At 49.3% G+C, this 20,385-nt stretch overlaps 1 protein-coding gene across 1 annotated transcript in view; it reads left to right on the top strand.

The window, feature by feature from the left end:
• The first annotated feature begins 581 nt into the window (after positions 1–581).
• COL5A3 (collagen type V alpha 3 chain) overlaps positions 582–20,385 on the top strand; it is a 34,702-nt gene continuing 14,898 nt past the window's right edge. Inside the window, exons 1-33 of the mRNA XM_044669832.1 lie at positions 582–817; positions 4,215–4,376; positions 4,474–4,669; positions 4,789–4,951; positions 7,049–7,153; positions 7,643–7,789; positions 8,942–9,076; positions 9,215–9,364; positions 9,918–9,965; positions 10,086–10,127; positions 11,243–11,305; positions 11,676–11,750; positions 12,336–12,419; positions 12,830–12,886; positions 13,046–13,099; positions 13,327–13,380; positions 13,729–13,782; positions 13,870–13,923; positions 14,012–14,065; positions 14,236–14,280; positions 14,823–14,876; positions 14,978–15,022; positions 15,167–15,220; positions 15,390–15,434; positions 16,886–16,939; positions 17,184–17,228; positions 17,412–17,465; positions 18,211–18,255; positions 18,364–18,417; positions 18,519–18,626; positions 18,817–18,870; positions 19,929–19,982; positions 20,185–20,229. Of these exons, the coding sequence (XP_044525767.1) occupies positions 715–817; positions 4,215–4,376; positions 4,474–4,669; positions 4,789–4,951; positions 7,049–7,153; positions 7,643–7,789; positions 8,942–9,076; positions 9,215–9,364; positions 9,918–9,965; positions 10,086–10,127; positions 11,243–11,305; positions 11,676–11,750; positions 12,336–12,419; positions 12,830–12,886; positions 13,046–13,099; positions 13,327–13,380; positions 13,729–13,782; positions 13,870–13,923; positions 14,012–14,065; positions 14,236–14,280; positions 14,823–14,876; positions 14,978–15,022; positions 15,167–15,220; positions 15,390–15,434; positions 16,886–16,939; positions 17,184–17,228; positions 17,412–17,465; positions 18,211–18,255; positions 18,364–18,417; positions 18,519–18,626; positions 18,817–18,870; positions 19,929–19,982; positions 20,185–20,229 (2,556 nt within the window). The 5' untranslated portion in view covers positions 582–714. The remainder of the gene's footprint in view (positions 818–4,214; positions 4,377–4,473; positions 4,670–4,788; positions 4,952–7,048; positions 7,154–7,642; positions 7,790–8,941; positions 9,077–9,214; positions 9,365–9,917; positions 9,966–10,085; positions 10,128–11,242; positions 11,306–11,675; positions 11,751–12,335; positions 12,420–12,829; positions 12,887–13,045; positions 13,100–13,326; positions 13,381–13,728; positions 13,783–13,869; positions 13,924–14,011; positions 14,066–14,235; positions 14,281–14,822; positions 14,877–14,977; positions 15,023–15,166; positions 15,221–15,389; positions 15,435–16,885; positions 16,940–17,183; positions 17,229–17,411; positions 17,466–18,210; positions 18,256–18,363; positions 18,418–18,518; positions 18,627–18,816; positions 18,871–19,928; positions 19,983–20,184; positions 20,230–20,385) is intronic.

Raw genomic sequence — 20,385 nt, 5'->3', positions numbered from 1 at the left:
TCCCCCTCCAACTCGCTCTTGTCCCTAGGCGCACCCTCCCTTTTTCTTTTGTACTTCCACAGAGAAGCTTATATATATATGGGCTTATGCTCTCATCACCAGCCCCCCAAGCCCAGACTGAAGAGATTTACAAGCGAGGGTGCGCACGCAAGCACACACGTGTACAGAGATACAGACACAGACACACATGTGCTGAAACCTGCCCAGGGCTGGGCTGGGGCGGTAGAAGGCACAAATGCCTCTAGGTTCTCCTAACTCAAACTCTTAAGGATGGAGGGGGAGGCTTGTGGAATAACCTTGCCCCAGCTCCAAGCCCTCAGAGATTGTCAGTGGGGAATCCAGCCTCTCTAGAACCGGCCAATTAGGTCTCTGGACAAAATTTTCCCAACTCAGACATCCCTCCCGGGAGAGTTCCGAGTGAGCACGCCCCCGCCCCGCCCGGCCCCGCCCTGCCCGGCCCGGCCTAGGATGGGCCCGGGAGTCGGGGTGGGGTGGGGACAGGACAGAACCAAAGGGGGCGGGGGCTCCGCAAGTTTCTGCTCAGAAGTCTTGTAGCAGTTGCCATAAGTTGGAAGTGGGAACCCAGCTGAGGGGATCCCCTCCTCCTACCTCTCCCACCTGTCCCAGTCTGTGGCAACCAGGCTCCCCTGTGCCCGTCAGCGGGTGAGAGAGGCACACAGCTGCGCCCGGGGCCCGGGCGGGCTGGAATTGAGGATGAAGACTGGGACGGGTAGCGGAGGATGGGGCAGGTCCAGGTCCTGGGCAGACCTTCTCCTGGTCCTCACTTCCCTGATGCAACTGCCCCTTAGGGGAATAGGTAAGTGGGCCCCGTGGGAGTGGAGAGGAGAGTGGATTTCCAAAGCCCCCTTTCCTTCCCCCCCCCCCCCCCCGCCCCATACACACACTCAGGTCCTGAAGAGGGAAAAAGAAGGGGATCCCAGAATTTTTTCCAGGGCCTGGGTGGGGCTGGGGGAATGAGGGTGTGATTGCGTGAGATAGATAATGATCTGGAGTGTGCCCTTCCTTGCCAATTGTGGGCAATTATGTATATATAACAGCTCTTATATCATCGTAATTATTAGAGTCTGAGTGATTTGCATGTGATTGTAATTATCCTTTGGAAGTGGGGTAGTGACTGTGTGGTTGTCAGTGTGTGTGTGAGACTGTATCTCTGTACTGTGGTAGTAGTTGTGAGTTTTTTTTCAATTTGTGAGTACGATAATGATTGAATTGTGTTGCTCGGGTTGTCTATCCCGCGTTCCGTTGGATCCACGTCTGTGGCTGCGATGGCCCCGGACCGCACAGCACGGTGTGCCCTTGCGAGCGTGATTGCCTGTTTGCGTGTGGCACTGGTGTTGTTGGAGTGGCCAGTGCCAATTCTTTATGCGTGTTAAGGCGGTTGGAAGCAGATGCGTCTCGGTGTGCGATTTAATGATTCCGTGTGGCAGATTCCGTGCACGCGTGCGCCGCTGGGTATTGGGGTGCTGTGGGAGAGAATCAGTATGTGTCGGGGATTGTGTTCATACCAGTGAGCACGATAGTGGTTGGGCATGACTGAGTTGCGTTGCCCCCTGAAATTGTGTGTAATTTGTGGCTCAATAACGTGATTTTGATTGTAGCATTGTGTCCGTGTGGTAGTGACGATGCTGGGCGGAGGCTGAGAGTTTGCTGGAGAAGCCTAGTCTAGAGGCGATTTATCCCGGTAGCTTCTGCCCATCCCTCGGCTCTGGGGGAGGAGAGTAGCCGCGGGAGATGAGGGCGCCCCCTGCAGGTCGGAACTGCCTCCCCAGGTCAACTTTCCTGCCCAGAACGGTTTTGCTCTTGTCTGCGGTCATTCCCATCCCATTTGCTTCCTCGGACTGCTAGCCGAGGCTGCCCCGCCTGCTTCCTCTATTACACAGGAGCCCTGGGCGGTCCCTGAGGCCGGTCAGCTCAGCACCATGGACAGGGCCCAGGGAGAAGGGGAGGGGCGGGACAGGGTTCTAGGGGTTGGGTTGGAGGGGGCAATTATCCTCTCCTCCCCCACCAGCTGCGACCCAGTTTAATAGTGTTTTTCCCTTCTAATTTCTCAGCATCCCCTGGGGTGGCCCTAGGCCTGGGCTGAGTGAGTCATCAGTGACTGTGACGCATAGCCAGCTGTGCATATCTGGCAGGGGGTCTCTCCACCCCCAGGGAAAGGAGTCCCCATTCCTCCCCCAGAACAGATTCCTAGGTGGGGGAATATAACTGAAATACTGTGTCCTGATCGCTACTGGGAAAACTACAGCCCTTCTCCCACACCTGTGATGGGGAGTCTCTTTGCTCCCCAGAGCTGACCCAAATCAGCTCATTTTAGGGCTCATAAAGAAGACCTTGAACTCTGTAATTGCCCCAGACTCCTTTCATTCTTTCCCTAGGCCCTAGCTTGGCAGGGAGTTGGAATGGGGGAGAGAGGAGAGGCCATGGATGCCAACTCCACCCCCATCCTCTAGGACTGAAGGTCTCTTGTCTTTGGTCACTCTGGCCTGGGGAAAAGGGAAGGAATGAGCTAACTCTAAGACTAGAGAAAGTCCCAAATATTGGCCATAAGTTAAAAAGAAATTATCAGAGGAAGAAAGTAGAAGGACCTGAAATGGGAGCAGGAGAGATTGAAGTAAGCTGTTAGGAATCATAAACGCCAGGAATTGTTAGAATAAGCAATTCTGAAGTTTTTGCTCCCTTCACACCCCGATCCCACCCCAAAGACTGGGGGGAGGGGAGAAATAGAATGATTGTGGGAGGGCCCATGAGAGAGAGTGGTCAGATCTCCGTTCATATTTCTTCCCTTTCTATGGGCCACTGACTGTCGGTGGAGAGTGATGACTGTGGTCAGCAGGGAGCCAGAGTCCCAGCCCCTGCTTCAACCCCTACTCCCAAAGGGAGCCCTGACACTAATCCCTCTCTTTTTCCCTCTGGCTCCTTCTCATCCACACTCAAGGGTAGGAGTCAGGACAGGCTCTAACCCAGATCTTGCTTTTTTGATAGTCCAGTTATGCGTCAGGCTATGAAATTCACAATCTGCCAAAATATAAAGGCAAAAATAAACACAAATACACCCGAGGAGACACAATTGATAGGTCAGGTTTATGAATCCCAAGAAAGGGAAAGAGAAGTTGACCTACATGGAAGTTTACCAAAGAAAGATCTATAGTTGGGGGAGGGGGCTCTGAGAGTCTGTACCCCTCACTTACTTGATGTTCCCCCTTGGTGGGGGGAGTAGAATCCTGCCTCTTCTTTAGTGAAGTCAGCAGGACTGGGAGATTGGAGTGAGATCATGGCAGATTCTGTGGAAATCTTGATTCTGCCAAGAATCTCAGGTCAGAAGGTCAGTAGGACAGGAGGTTGGGTGGGGGTGGGGGCCCAGGGGAAGCCCCCTGCTCCTTCCCAGTTCTGCTCTGTAGCAAAGGGAGGGGCCCATCTGGATTCACTTAGTCTCCCTGCCTAGCCTTCTTGGTTTTTTCCCAGTGTGGGGACTGCTTTCCATAAGACCCCCATCATCATACTCCCTCCCCACCTGTACTCTGGCCTTCATCCTTTCCTGTACCCATGCTCCTTTGAGAAGTTGGGGAGGGATGGTCACAAAGTACCCCTTGCCCAATACATGCCTCTTAATGGGAGGTGGCTCTGCGGACATTGACTGAGGGGGTCATTTGCTCCACATCTGGCCTCTCCCTGCTGCCAACTTGCCTCTCTGTGTGGACGTGCAGGGGGGACACTTCAATAAGAACAGACCTTTTAGAATGTACATTCTCTGCATACATGTTCTCCCCTCTGCCCCCCTCCCCTCATTTCTCAGGAAAAGATCAGGAGTGAGGGGGGTAAGGATCCTAGGGGGAAAAGGAGAGGAAAGAGCTAAGATTTCAGCCTGACTAGGAGCAGGGATGAGAGCTGTAAGGGCCCAGGGGCCCTGGTCTGGGACTGGGGGAGAAAAGAGAGAGTCAGGCACTGGGGCTCAGGCCAGGAACTTTTGATTCATCCTAAAACTAGGTCAGATTTTTTCTCACCAAGACCAAGTAAAAAAGATTGGAACCAAAGGCCTGACAGGATGGAACAGCTGGGGGTTGGGGGGGGGCAGAGAAGATGATGTCCTAGGCTCAGGTCCTACCTCCCAAACTCCTAATCTTGGCTTCTTCCTTCCTAAGCATTAGTCCCCCAGAACAAGACCAATATATACACCCTGTGGTTTGTCCTTTCAGCTGATCCAATAGATGTGCTTCAGGCATTGGGAATCAAGGGAGGCAGAGCCAAGGTCCCCGAAGTGCCAGGATTCTGCCCCCAAAGGTCCCCAGAAGGAGATCGAGCATTTTGGGTGGGAAACTCCAGCCTGCTCAGTGTCCCCACAAGGCAGCTTTGGCCAGGTAAGACCTGGGAGGGAAAGCTGGGACGATGCATGGAAAGGTAGCCAAGGCCCCCTGAGGAGTCTCCATTCTGAAATGTCTTCTCCCACTCTCCCAGCTGGTCATTTTCCAGAGAACTTTTCACTGCTGGTCACCCTGAGGGGCTATTCATCTGACCAGGCTGTCCTCCTGTCCATTTATGATGAAAGGGGAGTGAGGCAATTAGGGCTAGGAGTGGGGCAACCAACTCAACTCCTGTCTGACCCTCCCAGCCCTAATCTGCTGCCCACCACAGTTGACCTCATGGATGGCAGGTGAGTGCATCTGGAGCTCTGACCAGCTAACCTCAGGTTGATGGGCTGGGGGTTTGAGAAGCGAGTGGTCAACACCATCTCCTACTCCCACATCAAGGCTGAACCCCTCCTCTTTCCAGGTGGCACCGTGTGGCCGTCAGTGTGGACAGCTGGACAGTGACTCTGGTGGCTGACTGTGAACCACAACCCCCAGTGAGCTGGGAGTGGCAGAGGTTGACTCCTATCAGCACAGCTGGACTCACCTTGCTGGGGACACAGGACCCTGGAGAAGAGGCCTTCCAGGTTGGGGCAGAGCCCAGGGGCAAGGATGATTTTTAGATGGAGAAGAATGGAGGTAGGGACAGTGCAAAGTATGCAGACAGATCCAAGGGAGATTCTGACCCTGAGGACCCTGATCCACCCAATGCCAGGGCAAAACAGAAAAACAGACTGGAGAACTGAAGCCACCCCTCCTCTTCTGCAGGAGAGCTCAGGGTTCCTTTTTCATTGCTCCTCCCAGATCTCAGCCCTGGCAGGGGGGGGGCCCTCCCCCAGTCTTTGCTCTAGGCCTTGGCAATAGGAACTAAGAGTTCAAAATAAAGAAGTGGGTGGGGTAGGGCCGGGGCAAGGCATCTTCCAGAAACAGCTGAGAAAATGTGGTAGCCCCTGACCTCGTTTGAGATGGTAATGGTGTAAGATTGTAATGTTGGCTGTTCAGGGCTGGTTTCTCCATATCTTTTTTTTTTGGGGGGGGGATCATGATGGATTCCAGAGTGTGAAATTATGAAAGCTACTCCTTCCCATGTTTGTAATGTTCATGTCCTTCACTAGAGACTCCTGCCCATTAGCCTCCTCTCTAGCTCCCTCGTCTCCTGTTCATTTTCTTCTTTGCTTCTAGGAAGTTAGAGCTATAAAGTAATGTGGGCAATACCATGGGTCTCACCAGGAAACTCTTTAGAAAGGTCTTGGGTGAGAGTCTTTAGAAGAACTCCTTTGAGAACCTAGATGATTATTCCTGGGAAAACATAGACCACATTCTAGGTAGGACTCTGGGCATCAGAGGAATATGGGGGTCTCTTGGAGAGTCTTAAAAAAAATAAAAACATAAAAACCTCCTACTTTCAGGGGCAGCTAGGTGGCTTGAGAGCCAGGCCTAGAGATAGGAAGTCTTGGGTTCAAATGTGGCCTGAGACACTTCCTAGATGTGTGACTATGGGCAAGTCACAAATATTCAGTATTGATTCTAAGACAGAAGGTAAAGGTTTAAAAAAAAACAATTTACCTTTTAATCTTATTATTACTTCTAAGGCAGAAGATCTATAAGGGCTAGGCAGCTGGGATTAAGTGACTTAGTCCAGGATCATACAACTACAAAGTATTTGAGGCCAAATTTGAATCCAGGTCCTCCCAGCTCCAGGCCTGGCACTCTAGCCATTATACTACACTGTTGCCCCTCTCTTGGAGAGGCTTTAAGGGACCTCTGGAAGAGGGAGAGTCCCTGAAGGATATCTAAGAGGAGAAGGATTGGTGTTGGTGGAGTCTTTGTGTAAGGGTAGTGAAATGACCTGGGCAGGGAGTAGTTTCTGAAGCATAGAGAGGAGGTGAAATTCCCTATAGAATATTGGAGGAGTTTATAAAATTTTGAAGGACTTAATGTAGAATAGTTTCTTGAAGGACAGTCTCTGGAAAAAGGAATTTCTAGACCATTTCAGAATCATGGAACTAGATACTTCATTCTAAGGCCCCAAAAGGGCACCTTGAACTCCTAAAATGTTGGGAACTCCCTATCTCTGAGGTCTGGATGTATATGGAGGGCATAACTCCTGGGCTGGAGCAGAAATGCCAGTGAGACTTCCCTTTCCCTGAACACACACTTTGAGGGTGTTGGGAGAGACATTCTGAGTCTGGGAGAAGTATGAAATTTTCCCAGAGGCTGGGTCTAGATTGGATATATGGGACTGCCTTGTAGAGGGGAGGTCTGTGCCCTTCCACACGCCTCCCTCCCCAGTTCCCACAACTTCTTGGGAAGGGATGGGCCAGAAGACTCATTCCAATCCTCCTCTCCCTACCCCAACCTCCCTCAACACACGCACACTCAGCCTGAGGGGGCCTGGGAGTGGTAGATAGAGGCTGAGTCAGCCCAGCTGTTCCCAGAGTGGTTTCCAGGGTGTCCATCCCCCACCCCACCCCCATCTACTTTGGTATAGGGGCCTGATCCTACCTTTCTTTCCCCAGCCTTATCCTGTATGAGATGGGATCAGAAATAGTCTTATGGTGGGGGAGTCTAACTTTGGAAGTTCATACTCTCACTGGGGCTGGGAGAGAGCGAGGATGCTCCCAGGTCATGAATCCTCAGACCCCCCCCCCCTTAGTGCCCTCTCTGTCTTTTCCTCTCCACAGGGGCATATCCAGGAGCTGATGATCCTAGGAGATGCTCAGGCTGCCTTCAGGGCCTGTGAAAACCTGCTTCCCAGCTGCAATACCCCCACCACCCCAGCCACAGCGGTGAGCAAGCCTTTGCATCTGCCACAAAATAAGATGGCGCTGTGGAAAGAGTGCTGTACTTGGAATGAGGAAGACCTGAGTCTGAATCCCATCTTAGATACTAACTACCAAAGTTATTAAGCTAACAAAGAGCAAATGACTTAATCTCTCTTGATTTCAGTTTCCTTATTTGTAAAACGGAGGAGTTTGACCAACTGAAAGATCCCTTCCAGCTTTAAATCTATGATCCTGTGCCTTTAGGTACCCTGGCATGGGATAAATAATTCACCTACCAGGGAGTAGGTGGCCCTTGATTTGCTGGCAAGGGATGGATGACCCCTGCCCTGGGATGAGGGATTAGAGATTGCTTACCTTGGGACAGACTGACTTCTAATAACTAGTTCACAGCCAGGGATCCTATGTGACTAGAATGACTGGTCCCCTATCTAGAGAAGCACTGCTTTTGAGGGAACATCTTCTGGACCCTGAGCAGGATGCCTTTCTCCCCAGGTTGAGACAGAGACCCCTCCTCCCCAGAGGAAGGGCAAGGGGAAAGGGAAGGGAAAAGGCCGGAAGGGTCGGAAGGGCAAGGGCAAGAAGAAGAAAAACAAGGACTCTGAGAAACCAGAAGTGCCCCCAACCTCTCCAGAGAATCAGGTAAGATCCTCTCACCCACTTCTGCCTTCCCAAAGAAGAGTGTTCCCATCCATCTTTAACTTCTATTTATTTATTTTTAAACCTTCCACCTTAGAATCAATATTATGTTTTGGTTCTAAGGCAGGAGAGCAGGAAGGGATAAGCAATGGGGGTTAAGGACTTGCCCAGGGTCACACAGCTAGAAAGGATTTGAGGCCAGGTTTGCACCCAGGACCTCCTGTCTCCAGACCTTTAGCTGCCCCCCTTTAACTTTCATTAATGATGATTTAGTGACCATTATGAAGGGACTGAGGGGCCAGATGAGAGAGAGAACTAGTCAGAGGCCAGTGTTTTAGGGGTTACTGCCATGTGTCTCCACAATGTGAGGAATAACTGGAGTCCTTCCCAGGCCCTTCCAGGCCATTTTAGTGGCTTTAGTCTTGACCTTTTGCCTAGGAGCCATCTCCTTACTTTCCCCCCTTTTCCCTCCCTTGACCCAATTCCTCCAGCAGCTGCCCAGGGCCTCAGGGAATTGTGGGGAAATAAGTCTGGTCCTGGTCCCCCACCCTCTCCCCCTTGTTCTGGCTAAAAGGAGCAGGATTGACCACTGAGTGCTAATCTGGGGCCAGGGCAAACATACTGCCTCTGGCTTCCAAACACCTGGCCCCTGGGGCTGATAATGACTCTATTGTTGACAAGCCCCACCACGCTCAGGACTAACATTCCCAAACCCTCAGCCTGGCATCTGAGGTCTCCAGAATGACCCTATGGTACCTCCCAGGGCTCCCTCCTGCCCTTCTCTTGCTTTCCAGCTGGGCTGAGTCTTGCCTTTGTTCATATTGTTCCCCATCCTAGAATTCCTAATCCGTTCCCCTTTGACAAAAATACATGCCCTTATCCCCACCCCAGGACCTAGATCCTCCTGAAGTCCCCTTTCCCCATAAGCATGACCCACTAGGCTCGCTCTCCTCTGAGCTCCTGCAAAATCTGAGCCCCCCACTTCCCTTGTCCTGTGTTGAATCTCTACCAGGCCTGTGGCCAATTGCTCCTTGGCCTCTGCTCAGTTGTTCCCTGGCCTCTTATAACATGTGTGTGTATGGGACTATCTACCCTCTGCCCAGACCCTATAGCCTCAGCTCCCCCAGATGTACTGATCGGTTCTCTCTTTCTCAGACCACCACTCCTGTGCCTGAGACAGAGACTCTGACACTCCCCATTGGGACAGAGGCTGGGTCCACAACTGCCTCCCCCAAAGTCACAGTCATTACATCCACAGTGGCCGTCAGTCTCAATGTCACCAGCTATGTGGTAAGGCCAGGGTCTGGGGGGCTGACAGTAGCTGAGGGACAGGAGTAAAGGAGGGAGGCAGGGAGGCCTAGACGGTGATCATTTGGGCTCAGAAGGATGATGTGTCTGTTTTCCTTGACTCTTTTGACTTCTTCCCAGGACTCTGGAAATGAGCCAATGACTTCTGAAGCTACATGGGAGCTCCCTGAGGCCAGCAAAGACAGAGATGAAGAGTGGGGAAATGATACCATGAACCCCATCTTTGGGCCAGCTGAACGTGGGCCAGAGACCCAGATCTATATATTTCCTGTGAGTTTGGGGGAGGTCCCTGGGGAACAAGGGACTTGGGAAAGATACGGGATTCTGGGAAAATAAATTCTTAGGGATTAAAGACTCTTGGGGGATGAAAGGTGCCGAGAGATGGCCTCTGCAGGGCATGAGGGAATCTGAGAAGATGAGGGTATCTCTGAAGAATGAAGTATCCCTGGGGAATAGGGAACTATGGAAGAACTGGGAATTGGGGGGAAATGGAGAGTTTGGAGGATATTCGAGGATCTGGGGAGGTTGAAGACTTTGGGAGAAAGGAGAATAAAAAACAGTGGGGGAAGCTTTAGAGAACTGAAAAATTCTGGGTTATGGGTATTTGGGGAAGACCTAGTAGTCTGGAAAATGGGGAACTCTGCTCCCCAAGTTGCTCAAAGAAGGCTGAGGGCCTGGGATACAGGACTCTTAACTAGGGAGCAGTATGGTGATACCAAAGAGTCGATACCTTATCTAATGAGGGAGAGGGGCTGGTTGGGGCTTGTGAGGGATTCTGATTCTCTTTATTGCCCTCCTCCCTTCCCCTTCCACTGTGTCTCAGGATGCTGGTGAAAAGGGACAGAAAGGAGAGCCAGCAATTGTTGAAGTGGTGAGTGAGAAATAGTAAATTCTAGGTGCCGGGTAGTGTTGGAGCCCACCTCCTTGCTGGAATGTTGGGGAGGGACTACTATGACTGGCTATGGGAATCATATTCATGTTTCTCTCTCAGGGTCAGCAGTTTGAGGGACCCCCAGGACTTCCAGGGCCCTTGGTGAGCATTAATACAACATCTATGTCAGGTTCCCTTTCCTCTTGGTTATTCTGCCTCCCATAGCTCTTGGCTCCAAAATGATCTCTAATGATTATCTCCAGATTGACTTCATTCTTCTCAATCCAGAGCTATACACCCAGAGAGGAGACTGGAGGAGAATTAGTGGGGTGTGGTGGGATTCTCTTTGAACTGGAGTCAATAGAGTTTAGTGAGAGGAATGGCTGAAGGGGGTCTGGGGGGGACCATTGAGGCTCAATGGGGGTGCCTGTAAGGGGAGACAGTTATGGAAGGCATTGTAGGGGTTGGCTAGTGAGAAGTGATTGCAAGGGGACAGTGATGGGGTTCAGTAAGAGGGTCTAGGGAGTCTAGGGAGGGTCTAAAAAAGGGGTCAGTTGGGAAAAGATTTGTATGATTTTAATACGTATAATGAGGGGCAGACAACTAGGAAGCACAGTGAATAAAGTACCAGGCCTGGAGTTCAAATCTGGCTCCGACACCTCCTTCTTTATTTTTTTTAGCTTTTAAATGGTATTTTCCCTCCTCAATTACATGTAAAAACAAATATTAACCTTCATTAAAAAAATTGAGCCACATTTTCTCTCTCCCTTCTTCCTCTCTCCCCAAGATGGCAAGCAATCTAATACAGATTTTACATGTGCAATCATGTAAAACATTTTTGTATAATAGTCATTTCCTCAGACACTTCCTGACTGTGTGACCCTGGGCAAGTCACTTAACCCCAACTGCCTAGCCCTTGCCACTCTTCTGCCTTATAATTGATACTAGTACAGAAGGTAAGGGTTTATAATAATAAATAAGAAATAAAACAAATATAAATAAATGTATTTAAATGTATAATATGTATAAAAGGAATTTCATACTCCTTGCCTTCTCAATGTTGGAAGTGGAGGGAATGTGTGGGGAGAGAGAGAGAGAGAGAGAATTTGGAAGTGAAAATAAAAATTTTAAAAAAGGAGTCAGTGATGGAGGTCAATGACGAATGATCAGTGGGTAATATCAGTGTAAGGAGATCAGTCTGGGAATCATTGAAGGTAGGATCAGTCCCAACCACAGACATCTCTTATGTTTTGACTCCTTCTTTTCTCTTCCCACAGGGAATAGTTGGCCCTTCGGGCCCTCCTGGCCCACCCGGCTTCCCTGGGGACCCAGGCGAAAGGGTAAGGGAGTTTAAGTATGGAGGGAGGGATGAGGTTTGGGGGGACACTTCAGGCAGAGACTGGGGGATGTGAAGATTTAGAATCCCTCAGACCAAAGGGAAATGAGTCTGGGAAGAAGTCTTGACTCAGGAAATTAGAATTAGGGTCTGAATCATGGTTCTGCCACTTAGGATGACTTTGGATGATTCTTTAGGCCTATTTTTCTCTTCTGCAAAAATGAAGGGGTTGGACGAGACCTCTGAGCCCTGCCTAGGGTTATTTTCTGTTTGATCCTTTTCGCTTTCTGTGTTCCCATACCATTTTTGAGCTCCCCATCTCTATGTGAATCTCCTCGAACAGGCATGGCTTTTCATCTCGTCTCTCTTGTCAGGGCCCTGCTGGTCGACCTGGTGTCCCTGGAGTGGATGGTGTCCGAGGCCTCCCTGGAACCGTGATTATGATGCCTGTGAGTTGGGAAGGGGAATGAGACAAGAGGGGGTCTGATAATGGAGGGGCCCCGTGTCTCCCCCATTCCCTAGTATGTGTGGGTGTGGGCGGGAACTTGGATGTATAGAGGAGAGGCTGCTTCTCCATGGTGCAATTCTGCCTTCCTCCCCATTTTGTGTGTGAGCTCTGATATATTTGGGGAACTGGGATATTCCTCCATGGTTCTACCTTACCATTGTGTTTTGGGGGACCCTTATTTATGTACCAATGTCCCTTCATAGCCTCTCTGTCCCTTCCTCCCCAAATATATATATATATATTTATTTTTATTTATATAGGTTTTTAAATAATTTATATATATATACATATATGTTCTAGTCTTTGGTGGACTAGAACTCCATTTTCCAGTTTCATCCTTTTTCCCAGTGTTGATATGGTGATGGGAAATCTATGAGTAGGTTGTCCCTCTATGGATTCCCATATCCCCCTGTGTGTGTGTGTGTGTGTGCACATATGCGCATTTATGAGGGGGCTTTGACATATGGATTTGGGGGAGGGCTGTCTCCTTTTGGTCTCTCCCTTACTCGCCATTCTATTTCCTCAGTTCCAATATGGGGGTGAGTTCCTCAAGGGTCCCCCAAGCTCATTCCAACAGGCACAGGCACAGGCAGTGCTGCAACAAGCCCAGGTGGGAGCCTACATGGGTAATGAGAGGCTTATGGGAGAAATAAGGGCTCAAATGGACCCACAGGAGATAAGGAGGCCTTTGTGGGGCTAATGGGGGCCCACAGAAATTAAATTGGGGTAAATGAATGACCTTAGTGGGTAGGGGAGGTTATGGGTGGGTAATAGAGGGGCTAATAAACAGGGAGATGACTGGAGAAGATGGTGGGGTGACATGATGATAGAAGGGCTGTTTTGGGGTTGGGGTATGTCATGGACTGATGGGTTCTCCTTACAGCATTGGGTGGGGAGGTTCAGAGGGGCATTTGATGGTATTTCTTTCTACTCTCTGGGGAAGGGTGGCTTGGTGCCTGTGGATATGATATCATGAGAAGGATCTTGAGGAAGTGTTAATGTCTCTCCCTAATTCTCCAGCTTTCCATGCAAGGCCCTCCTGGCCCTGTGGGGCTGACAGGTCGAGCTGGACCTTTGGTGAGTTGGAGACAGAACCTGTGATAAGGAATTGAGGGTGGAGAGGAGTCTTGTAGAGAAGGGAGGGAAAATGAATGAGGAATATCAGATTCTGTGTCACCCGTAGGTGGGTCACTTCCTTCTGCTCACACTCTCTTCTCACTTTCCTGTCCTGTTTAGGGTCTCCCTGGATATCCAGGTCTGAAAGGAGAAACAGGAATAGCAGGACCACAAGTGAGTTTTTTGTGGGGGAAATGTTGATAACTGACCAATGATGCTCAGGATGAGAAAGATCTTTTTCATGGGTCAAAACACAGGAATGAATTAGCTTGGAGGAAGGACTGAGGGAAGTGGGTAGGATCATTGTGTCTATGCACTCTACCATCTTCCCAGGGGTTAGGGTCAAAGTTGAGATACCCTAGACTTTTCCCACCTCCATTCTCATTCTCTTCCTCCTACAGGGTCCTAGAGGTCTACAGGGCTTACCTGGGCCTCCTGGAAAAGAAGGAAAGCAGGTAAGTTACCTAAAACTTCCATTGACTCTCAAATGACACTGCCATCCATTTCCAGAAATGTAGGGTGACAAAAGGAAGATCAAGGATATGCAGCTCTGTACCCCAAGACTCCTCTGTTTCCTTTTTATCTGGTTACAGCAGTGAGATGAGGGCACAGCAGTTGTAGTTGAAAAGCAAGAGGTCTCAGAGGGTAGAGAACCCTCCGAAGGCACTCATCCCTCTTGCCACAGCAGAAGTTCAGCCAGTGTGACAGGAGGGTAGCCAAGGGTAGGGAGGAGAGCCATGTCTTCTCATCTTTCTATCCCCTCTCACCATCCTAAACCAACTCTCCTCCATCCTGGGCTCCAGGGTCGTTATGGAGCAGATGGACCACGGGGCCTCCCAGGAGACACTGGACCTAAGGTAGGTGATGGGGATTTGGTAGCCACAGATTCACAAGGCAATGCAGAGGATCCCAGGCTTCAAAATTCAACTCATATCTTTGAACAGGGAGACCGGGGTTTTGATGGCCTACCAGGGCTGCCAGGGGAGAAGGGCCAAAGGGTGAGTGTCTCAATGCCCTCTTTCCCCCTGGATAATTATTCCCTTTTAATATGCTTCCTATGCTCACTCTCCCTTCTTCTTTTCCCAGGGAGATGTTGGCCATGTTGGGCAGCCAGGGCCCCCTGGGGAGGATGGTAAGAAGGTAAGATGAAGGAGAGAAATTGGAAGCTGGGCATGGGGGGGGGGTCAAAGTTAGATAACTTGTCTGGGGGCAGGATAGGGGCTATAATTTATTGCTAGTCTGACAGGACTCATGACCTGGGGCTATAACCTGGGCACTAGAGGCAGGATTCATGGATTGATTTTTTTCAGGGCTCAGAGGGGCCTCCAGGACCTAGTGGCCAAGCTGGGGAGCCAGTAAGTATTCTGAACTCTGAGGCACATTTCCTTCTTTCCATTGTATTGGGAGAGAAGAGGGATTTCTAAGGCCTTTTCAAGCTCCAAATATATGATTCTATGAGCCTAATTGCTCAGGGCAATGCCAAGATTTTCAGTCCCTGTCTCAATATCTTTCTTTTCCTTCCTCTGCCATTGACTGCTGAGAGAGAAAGAGGGATGGAGGGGGAGAGAGAGAGGAGGGAGCAAAGAGAGGAAGAAACGAGAGGGTGGAGAGAATGAGAGAAGAGAGAGAAAGGAGGGGAGGAAGGGAGAGGGAAGAAGAAAGTGAAAGAAGAGAGAGACTGAGAGAGAGTGAGGGAGAGAAAGAAGAGAGAGAGGGATGAGAGAGAGACACAGAGAGACACAGAGAGAGACACAGAGAGAGAGTGAGTGAGTATGTGTGTGTGTGTGTGTGTGTGTGTGTGTGTGTGTGTGTGTGTGTGTGTGTGCATTTGAATTTAGGTAGAGGTGATCACAACTGAAGTAACATGGATAGTAATAGTGCTTTCTGTCTCTTCCAGGGACCTCGGGGGCTGCTTGGCTCAAGAGGTCCTCCAGGCCCACCAGGACAACCAGTAAGAATCTGTCTCTGACTTTTTTCTTTCTGAGATTCTGTATTTCTGACTCTATGTGATTGTCTCTGGGCCTCATCTCTCAACATCTCTTCTCCCCTCAGGGTGTGGTGGGGATAGATGGACCTCCTGGTGCCAAAGGAAATGTGGTAAGTGTTTATTTCTCCCTCAGACCCTCCCCACCTCTTCTCCCTGACCCTTCTCTTCTCTAACCTCCAGCCTCACTGATTCTACTCGTCCTTAATCACTGTCACCATCTTTTCTTGATCTCTCCCTTGCCTCTTTCTCTCCAGGGCATCCCAGGAGAACCAGGCCCTCCAGGTCAGCAAGGAAACCCAGGATCTCAGGTTTGTGACAGGATTGAGATGAGAGGGAGGGGTATTTAGGCCATCCAAACTCTTCAGAGTCACCATCCTAGTCTGATGGGCTCTGAGCTAATGAATCTTCCTCATGGCTCTCCCTCCATGTCTCCCCCCCCCACTCCCCTTTTCCACACTCTCTATCTATCTCTTTCAGGGTCTCCCTGGACCACAGGGACCAATAGGGGCACCAGGAGACAAGGTGAGTGAGTGATGCTCTCTTCCCCACTAAGCTCAGGGTCTCCCTTGGGGAAAGATCTTGACCAAATTCCTTATTCACATTCTCCTCTCTTCCATCTGCCTTATTGGCAGGACACACTCCTTTGAAAGTAGTACCTAACCGTACGCCAATCAGGGGCTCTTAAAGAATGTACCATGGAATTCAGATGTTATGCCATTGCAGATGAAAGAGTATTTACAAATAATTTTGTTTAACATACATATCACTCACCTAACCCACAATGTAAAGGAAGTATAGTATTTGTGAATGAAACAAAACTTGCCTATTAACTATACATATCTCCATCGAGATCCATCTGACCTTGAAATGACAAATTTCTGATCTCGAACAGCTGTTCTTACTGAAGGGAAAAGGGCAACTGGGTAACACAGTGGATAGAGCACCAGATCTGGAGTCAGGAAGACTCATCTTCCTGAGTTCAAATCTGGCCTCAGACACCTCCTAGCTGTGTGACTCTGGACAAGTCACTTAACCCTGTTTGCTGGGAGAGAAGAGGGATTGAACAATTTCCTTATCTGTAAAATGAGCTGGAGAAGGAAATGGCAAACCACTTTGGTATCTTTGCCAAGAGAATTCCAAACGGAGTCATGAAGAGTCAGACACAACTGAATCGTTTTTTAGAACATAGATTGAAGGGAAAATGTGCCGGTACAAGTGGAAGTTCCTCAATTCTCCCACAGAGTTGCCAAATGATATATATTCAGTGTGCCACAGTTCCTCATGGCAACAAGTATTGTGCTATGATCAAAAAGAGTGCGAGAAATGAGGAAGGAATCCGAATCTGGTCGCACACACTTATGAGTTATGTGACCCTGGGCAAGTTACTTAACTGCTATTTGCCTCAGTTTCCTCATTTGTAAAATGGGGATAAATAATGCAGGGTTGCTGTGAGGATCAAATGAGATCATATTTGTAAAACATTTAGTACAATGCCTGGCACACAGCAGACACTTAATAAGTGCTTATTCTCTTATGCTCTTATAAAACCATTGTATTTCACCCTAACACCTCTGACCCTCAGTAAATGTGGATGGCCCATCCACAAGGAGGCAGGTAAGTGGAGTAGTGGATAGAGAGACAGGCCTGGAGTTGGAAGAAGCTGGGTTCAAATCTGGTCTCAGACAAAATTTCCTAGCTGTGTGACCCTGGGCAAGTCACTTAATCCAATTGCCTAGCCTTTATCGCTCTTCTGCCTTGGAACCAATACATAGTATTGATTCGGAGATGAAAGGTAAGGATTTAAAAATGAATTAATTTTTTTAAAAACAGGGCTGACCATTCCTGCTCTATGCTTCTAAGAGATGTATGACTGGGTCTGGCTATCCCCAAGGTGGGGAGGGGTCACAGAATTTCAAGCTCTATGATTTCTCCCTTCTACTCCTCCCCATATAACAATGTTCCTCTCCCTCTAGGGGCCCCCAGGAAAGCCAGGAATTCCAGGTCTTCCAGGAGCTGAGGGCCCACCGGTGAGGACTGAAGTCATTGGTCTTAGGGTGGGGGTCAGAGGGAAAGAATATAGAGCCACGAGAGAGTGACCCATCAAGGAAGGCCATAGTAGGAAAGGAGAGGAGGGGGTGTTGTAGGAGAAGGAGAGAGAGCACTGATATTTGGGTCTAAGGGCTAAAATTTGGGGATTATGAAGGAATGGGGGGATTATGGGAACTTCTAGAGTTTGGAAAGCTCACCTTCCAAGATGTGTGCCTCCCACAGGGTCACCCCGGCCATGAGGGCCCCACTGGAGAGAAAGGGGCTCAGGTGAGTATACTGAGAAGAGGGTTTGGCTCTAGGACTGGGGAGCCTTGGGACTTGGAGGTCATGAATTGAGGAATTGGGGGCTGTGGACTTAGGAATACTATTGAGCAGAGAAACTTGGGAGATCTGAGAATTTGGGGAGGTAAAGAATGATTAATTTGAATGCTGATTCTGGTTCATTTCCAGGGTCCAGAAGGGGCCACAGGCCCAACAGGATATCCTGGTCAGCGAGGAGTGAAGGTACGTAATACCCATGCTCTGTTGGCAAAATGGACAGAATCCCTTATTTGGGCAATCCATAGGAACTAGATTCTAAGAACAGGCCCTAATGATAAAATGATTCACTATGGACCCTTGGGTGTATGGAGAGAAGGTCAAGGCCTGGCTGGTCAGGGAGTGGACTGCAATCTGGGGCACAAAGTCATATTGTAGCCCAGCACAGAGTCACATTGTAGCCAGAGCACAGAGTCATACATTGTGTGACCAAAGAATGTTCCAGGGGCTCCTAAGTGAAACAAAGGGCTGGGATGGAATGTTGGGCTCCCAGGAGGGAGGGAGGAGCTGGGTGTCTCTACAGAAGGGCAGAAGGAGCCTAGAGGCAGACTGTCTGGATACCACCAGGAAACTGCTCCCCCTACCACCACCACATACTACATGACTTCAGGAATCAGATAGGGAGGAGATAGAAGGAGAAACTTAAGCAAGCTGAGAAGGCCCAAAAAAGACAACCCACTTTATATAGTATGAGGCTTCCAAGTCTGCCCTTGGTATTGATTTTAACCTGATTTTTGCCTGGATGTGGTTGGGCGTAGGGATAAACTAGGAGGAAGACCATGTATTAATACCCCCTAGGAGCTCACGACTTTGACTAAGGTCCTATTGGGTTGGGCCAGATTTCCTCCCTAGCAAAGGTAGAATGGATTAAGAGACCCCAATTATATGTTTCTCTACCAAGGGGTTCTAAGCACAAGCTTTATCTCTATAGGGCACATCTGGAAACCGAGGTCTAAAGGGAGAGAAAGGCGAGAAGGTAAGAAAGAAAGTAGGGAGTTGAGGTTCATTCCTCAAATTTTGAAGTCTTTTCTGTGCCTCTCCCTCAAAACCTTATTTTTCTCTTATGTACTTTCCCCCAATCCAGGGAGAAGATGGCTTCCCAGGCTTTAAGGGTGATGCAGGTCTAAAAGGAGATAGAGTAAGATTAAAGGATGAGGAGTCGATGGCATGGGGTGGTGGAGGATGGGGAAAAGGAAGTATGAGGAGTTGAGTTAACAACGGGTATCTTCTCTGTTCTAGGGTGATCCTGGACCACTGGGCCCAAGAGGAGAGGATGGGCCTGAGGGACTAAAGGGTCAGGCAGGATTGCTGGGTGAAGAGGGACCCCCAGGCCCAGCTGGGGAGAAGGTATGAAAAGAGCCATCAACCTCTCCAACTTCCTCACTGGTACCACTTTCTCCATTTATATCCCCATGACTTTGATCCTGTATCCTCTCACCCCTGACTATACACTGCTATTGTCTGACCTCTGGCCTGAACTCTGGATACCCTCCAAAGGGCTGATTGATCTAACCTTTTCCCTTTGTTCTCTTGGCAGGGCAAGCTTGGTATCCCAGGTCTCCCAGGATATCCAGGTCGTCAAGGTCCTAAGGTAAGGAGATGGAGAATGGGTAGGGGTCTCAAAAACCCTAACCTGTGCCAAGAGGATGAGGAAAGAGAGAATCAGACACAACTTGAGTTAATTTAATCTCTGTGAAGTACTTACCAATGGTTGATGAGGTTGCTAAGCGCCCTGGCCATATATAGAGAAGAGAAAGATATTGGGTGCCCTCGAAGACACTCATAGTCTAGGAAAAAGACATATCTACCTGAAAAACAGTCTAGAGGAGGGCAGCCAAGATGGTGGGGAGACTAGAGACCATGTCATACAAGAAAAAAAGTGGAAAAGTTTTGGCCTGAAGAAGAAGAGACTTTGGGGGACTCGAAGTATTCTCTTTCAAGTATTTAAAGAATGGTAATAGGGAAGAGGGACTAATTTTATTCACCTTGGCCATAGAGTCACCCATGGGGAACAGTGGGGTTGGGGGGAAGCAGCAGAGATCTCAGTTCGATGAAGGAAAAGCTTTATGATAATTGGAGCTCTTCTGAAGTTGGATGGCCTGCTTCGAGTAGCTGATAAGAAATGGAGGGGGGGGGGAGAGGATGTTGAGCTACCCATCACTGGAGTTATTCATGTAGAAGCTGGTTGAGGATTTTTAAAAGTCTTATTTATGCCTTTTATTTTTACAAACCCTCTCATTTATGGCTCTCATCTCTCCCTAACCCACAGCAAGGCTTTCTTTGTAATAGAGAAAGAAAAGAAAAAAAGAAAAAGAACAGATTAGGAAAAAACAACTGGCAAGATTGGAGGACAATTTGAGGAAAATATTGCCAGGAGGATTTTCAAACAAGTATGACTTGAACTAGATAGCTAGCCTCTGAGGTTCCTTCCAGCTGTGAGCCCCTGTGCTTTTATGACCACAAGGCCTCTGGCCTTTCAGAGAAGGGAGAGATGCCAGTGAGGCAGAAGGGAACATGGAGGAGGTGGCGGGACTAGACCTTGGAGAAGGTAGAATGGGCTGAGAGGAAAGAGAAGAGTAAAAGTTGGCAGTACTTCCCCTCCTTCTCCCATCTCCCTTCTCCATCTCCTCTCTGCTTCTCCTCATTCAGGGATCCAATGGGTTTCCAGGACCACTGGGTCTGGCTGGAGAGAAAGGGAAACGGGTGAGTAAAGAGCAGAGGGAGAGATGGCAAATGATGGAGTGTATCTGGGTGGGAGACTGTGCATGTACTTTATGGTGAGGAGGCGGAGGCTTATACCTTCTTCCTCTTCCCTCTGCCTTCCTCCCTGTCTATCTGATCTGTCCTCCTCTTGCCCAGTTATGCTGATGTGACCTTATTCTCATTGTTCCTCTCTCTCTTCCAGGGGAAGGCTGGTCAGCCAGGACAGGAAGGAGAGCGGGGACCACCAGTGAGTATCTCTCTCTTCTACTTTCCATCATTCAGACTCTTGCCTCCTCCCTGGGTGGGAAGGATGGAGGAGAAAGAGAAAATGGAGAGAAGAATGAAAGGGCAAGGGCTTGGACTACTTAACCCCTGACTTCCCCTTCCTGTTCTTTCTATCTCA

Source organism: Gracilinanus agilis, chromosome 1 (assembly GCF_016433145.1).
Source record: "Gracilinanus agilis isolate LMUSP501 chromosome 1, AgileGrace, whole genome shotgun sequence".
Lineage (NCBI taxonomy): Eukaryota > Metazoa > Chordata > Mammalia > Didelphimorphia > Didelphidae > Gracilinanus > Gracilinanus agilis.
This window is presented reverse-complemented; position numbering and strand designations above follow the sequence as displayed.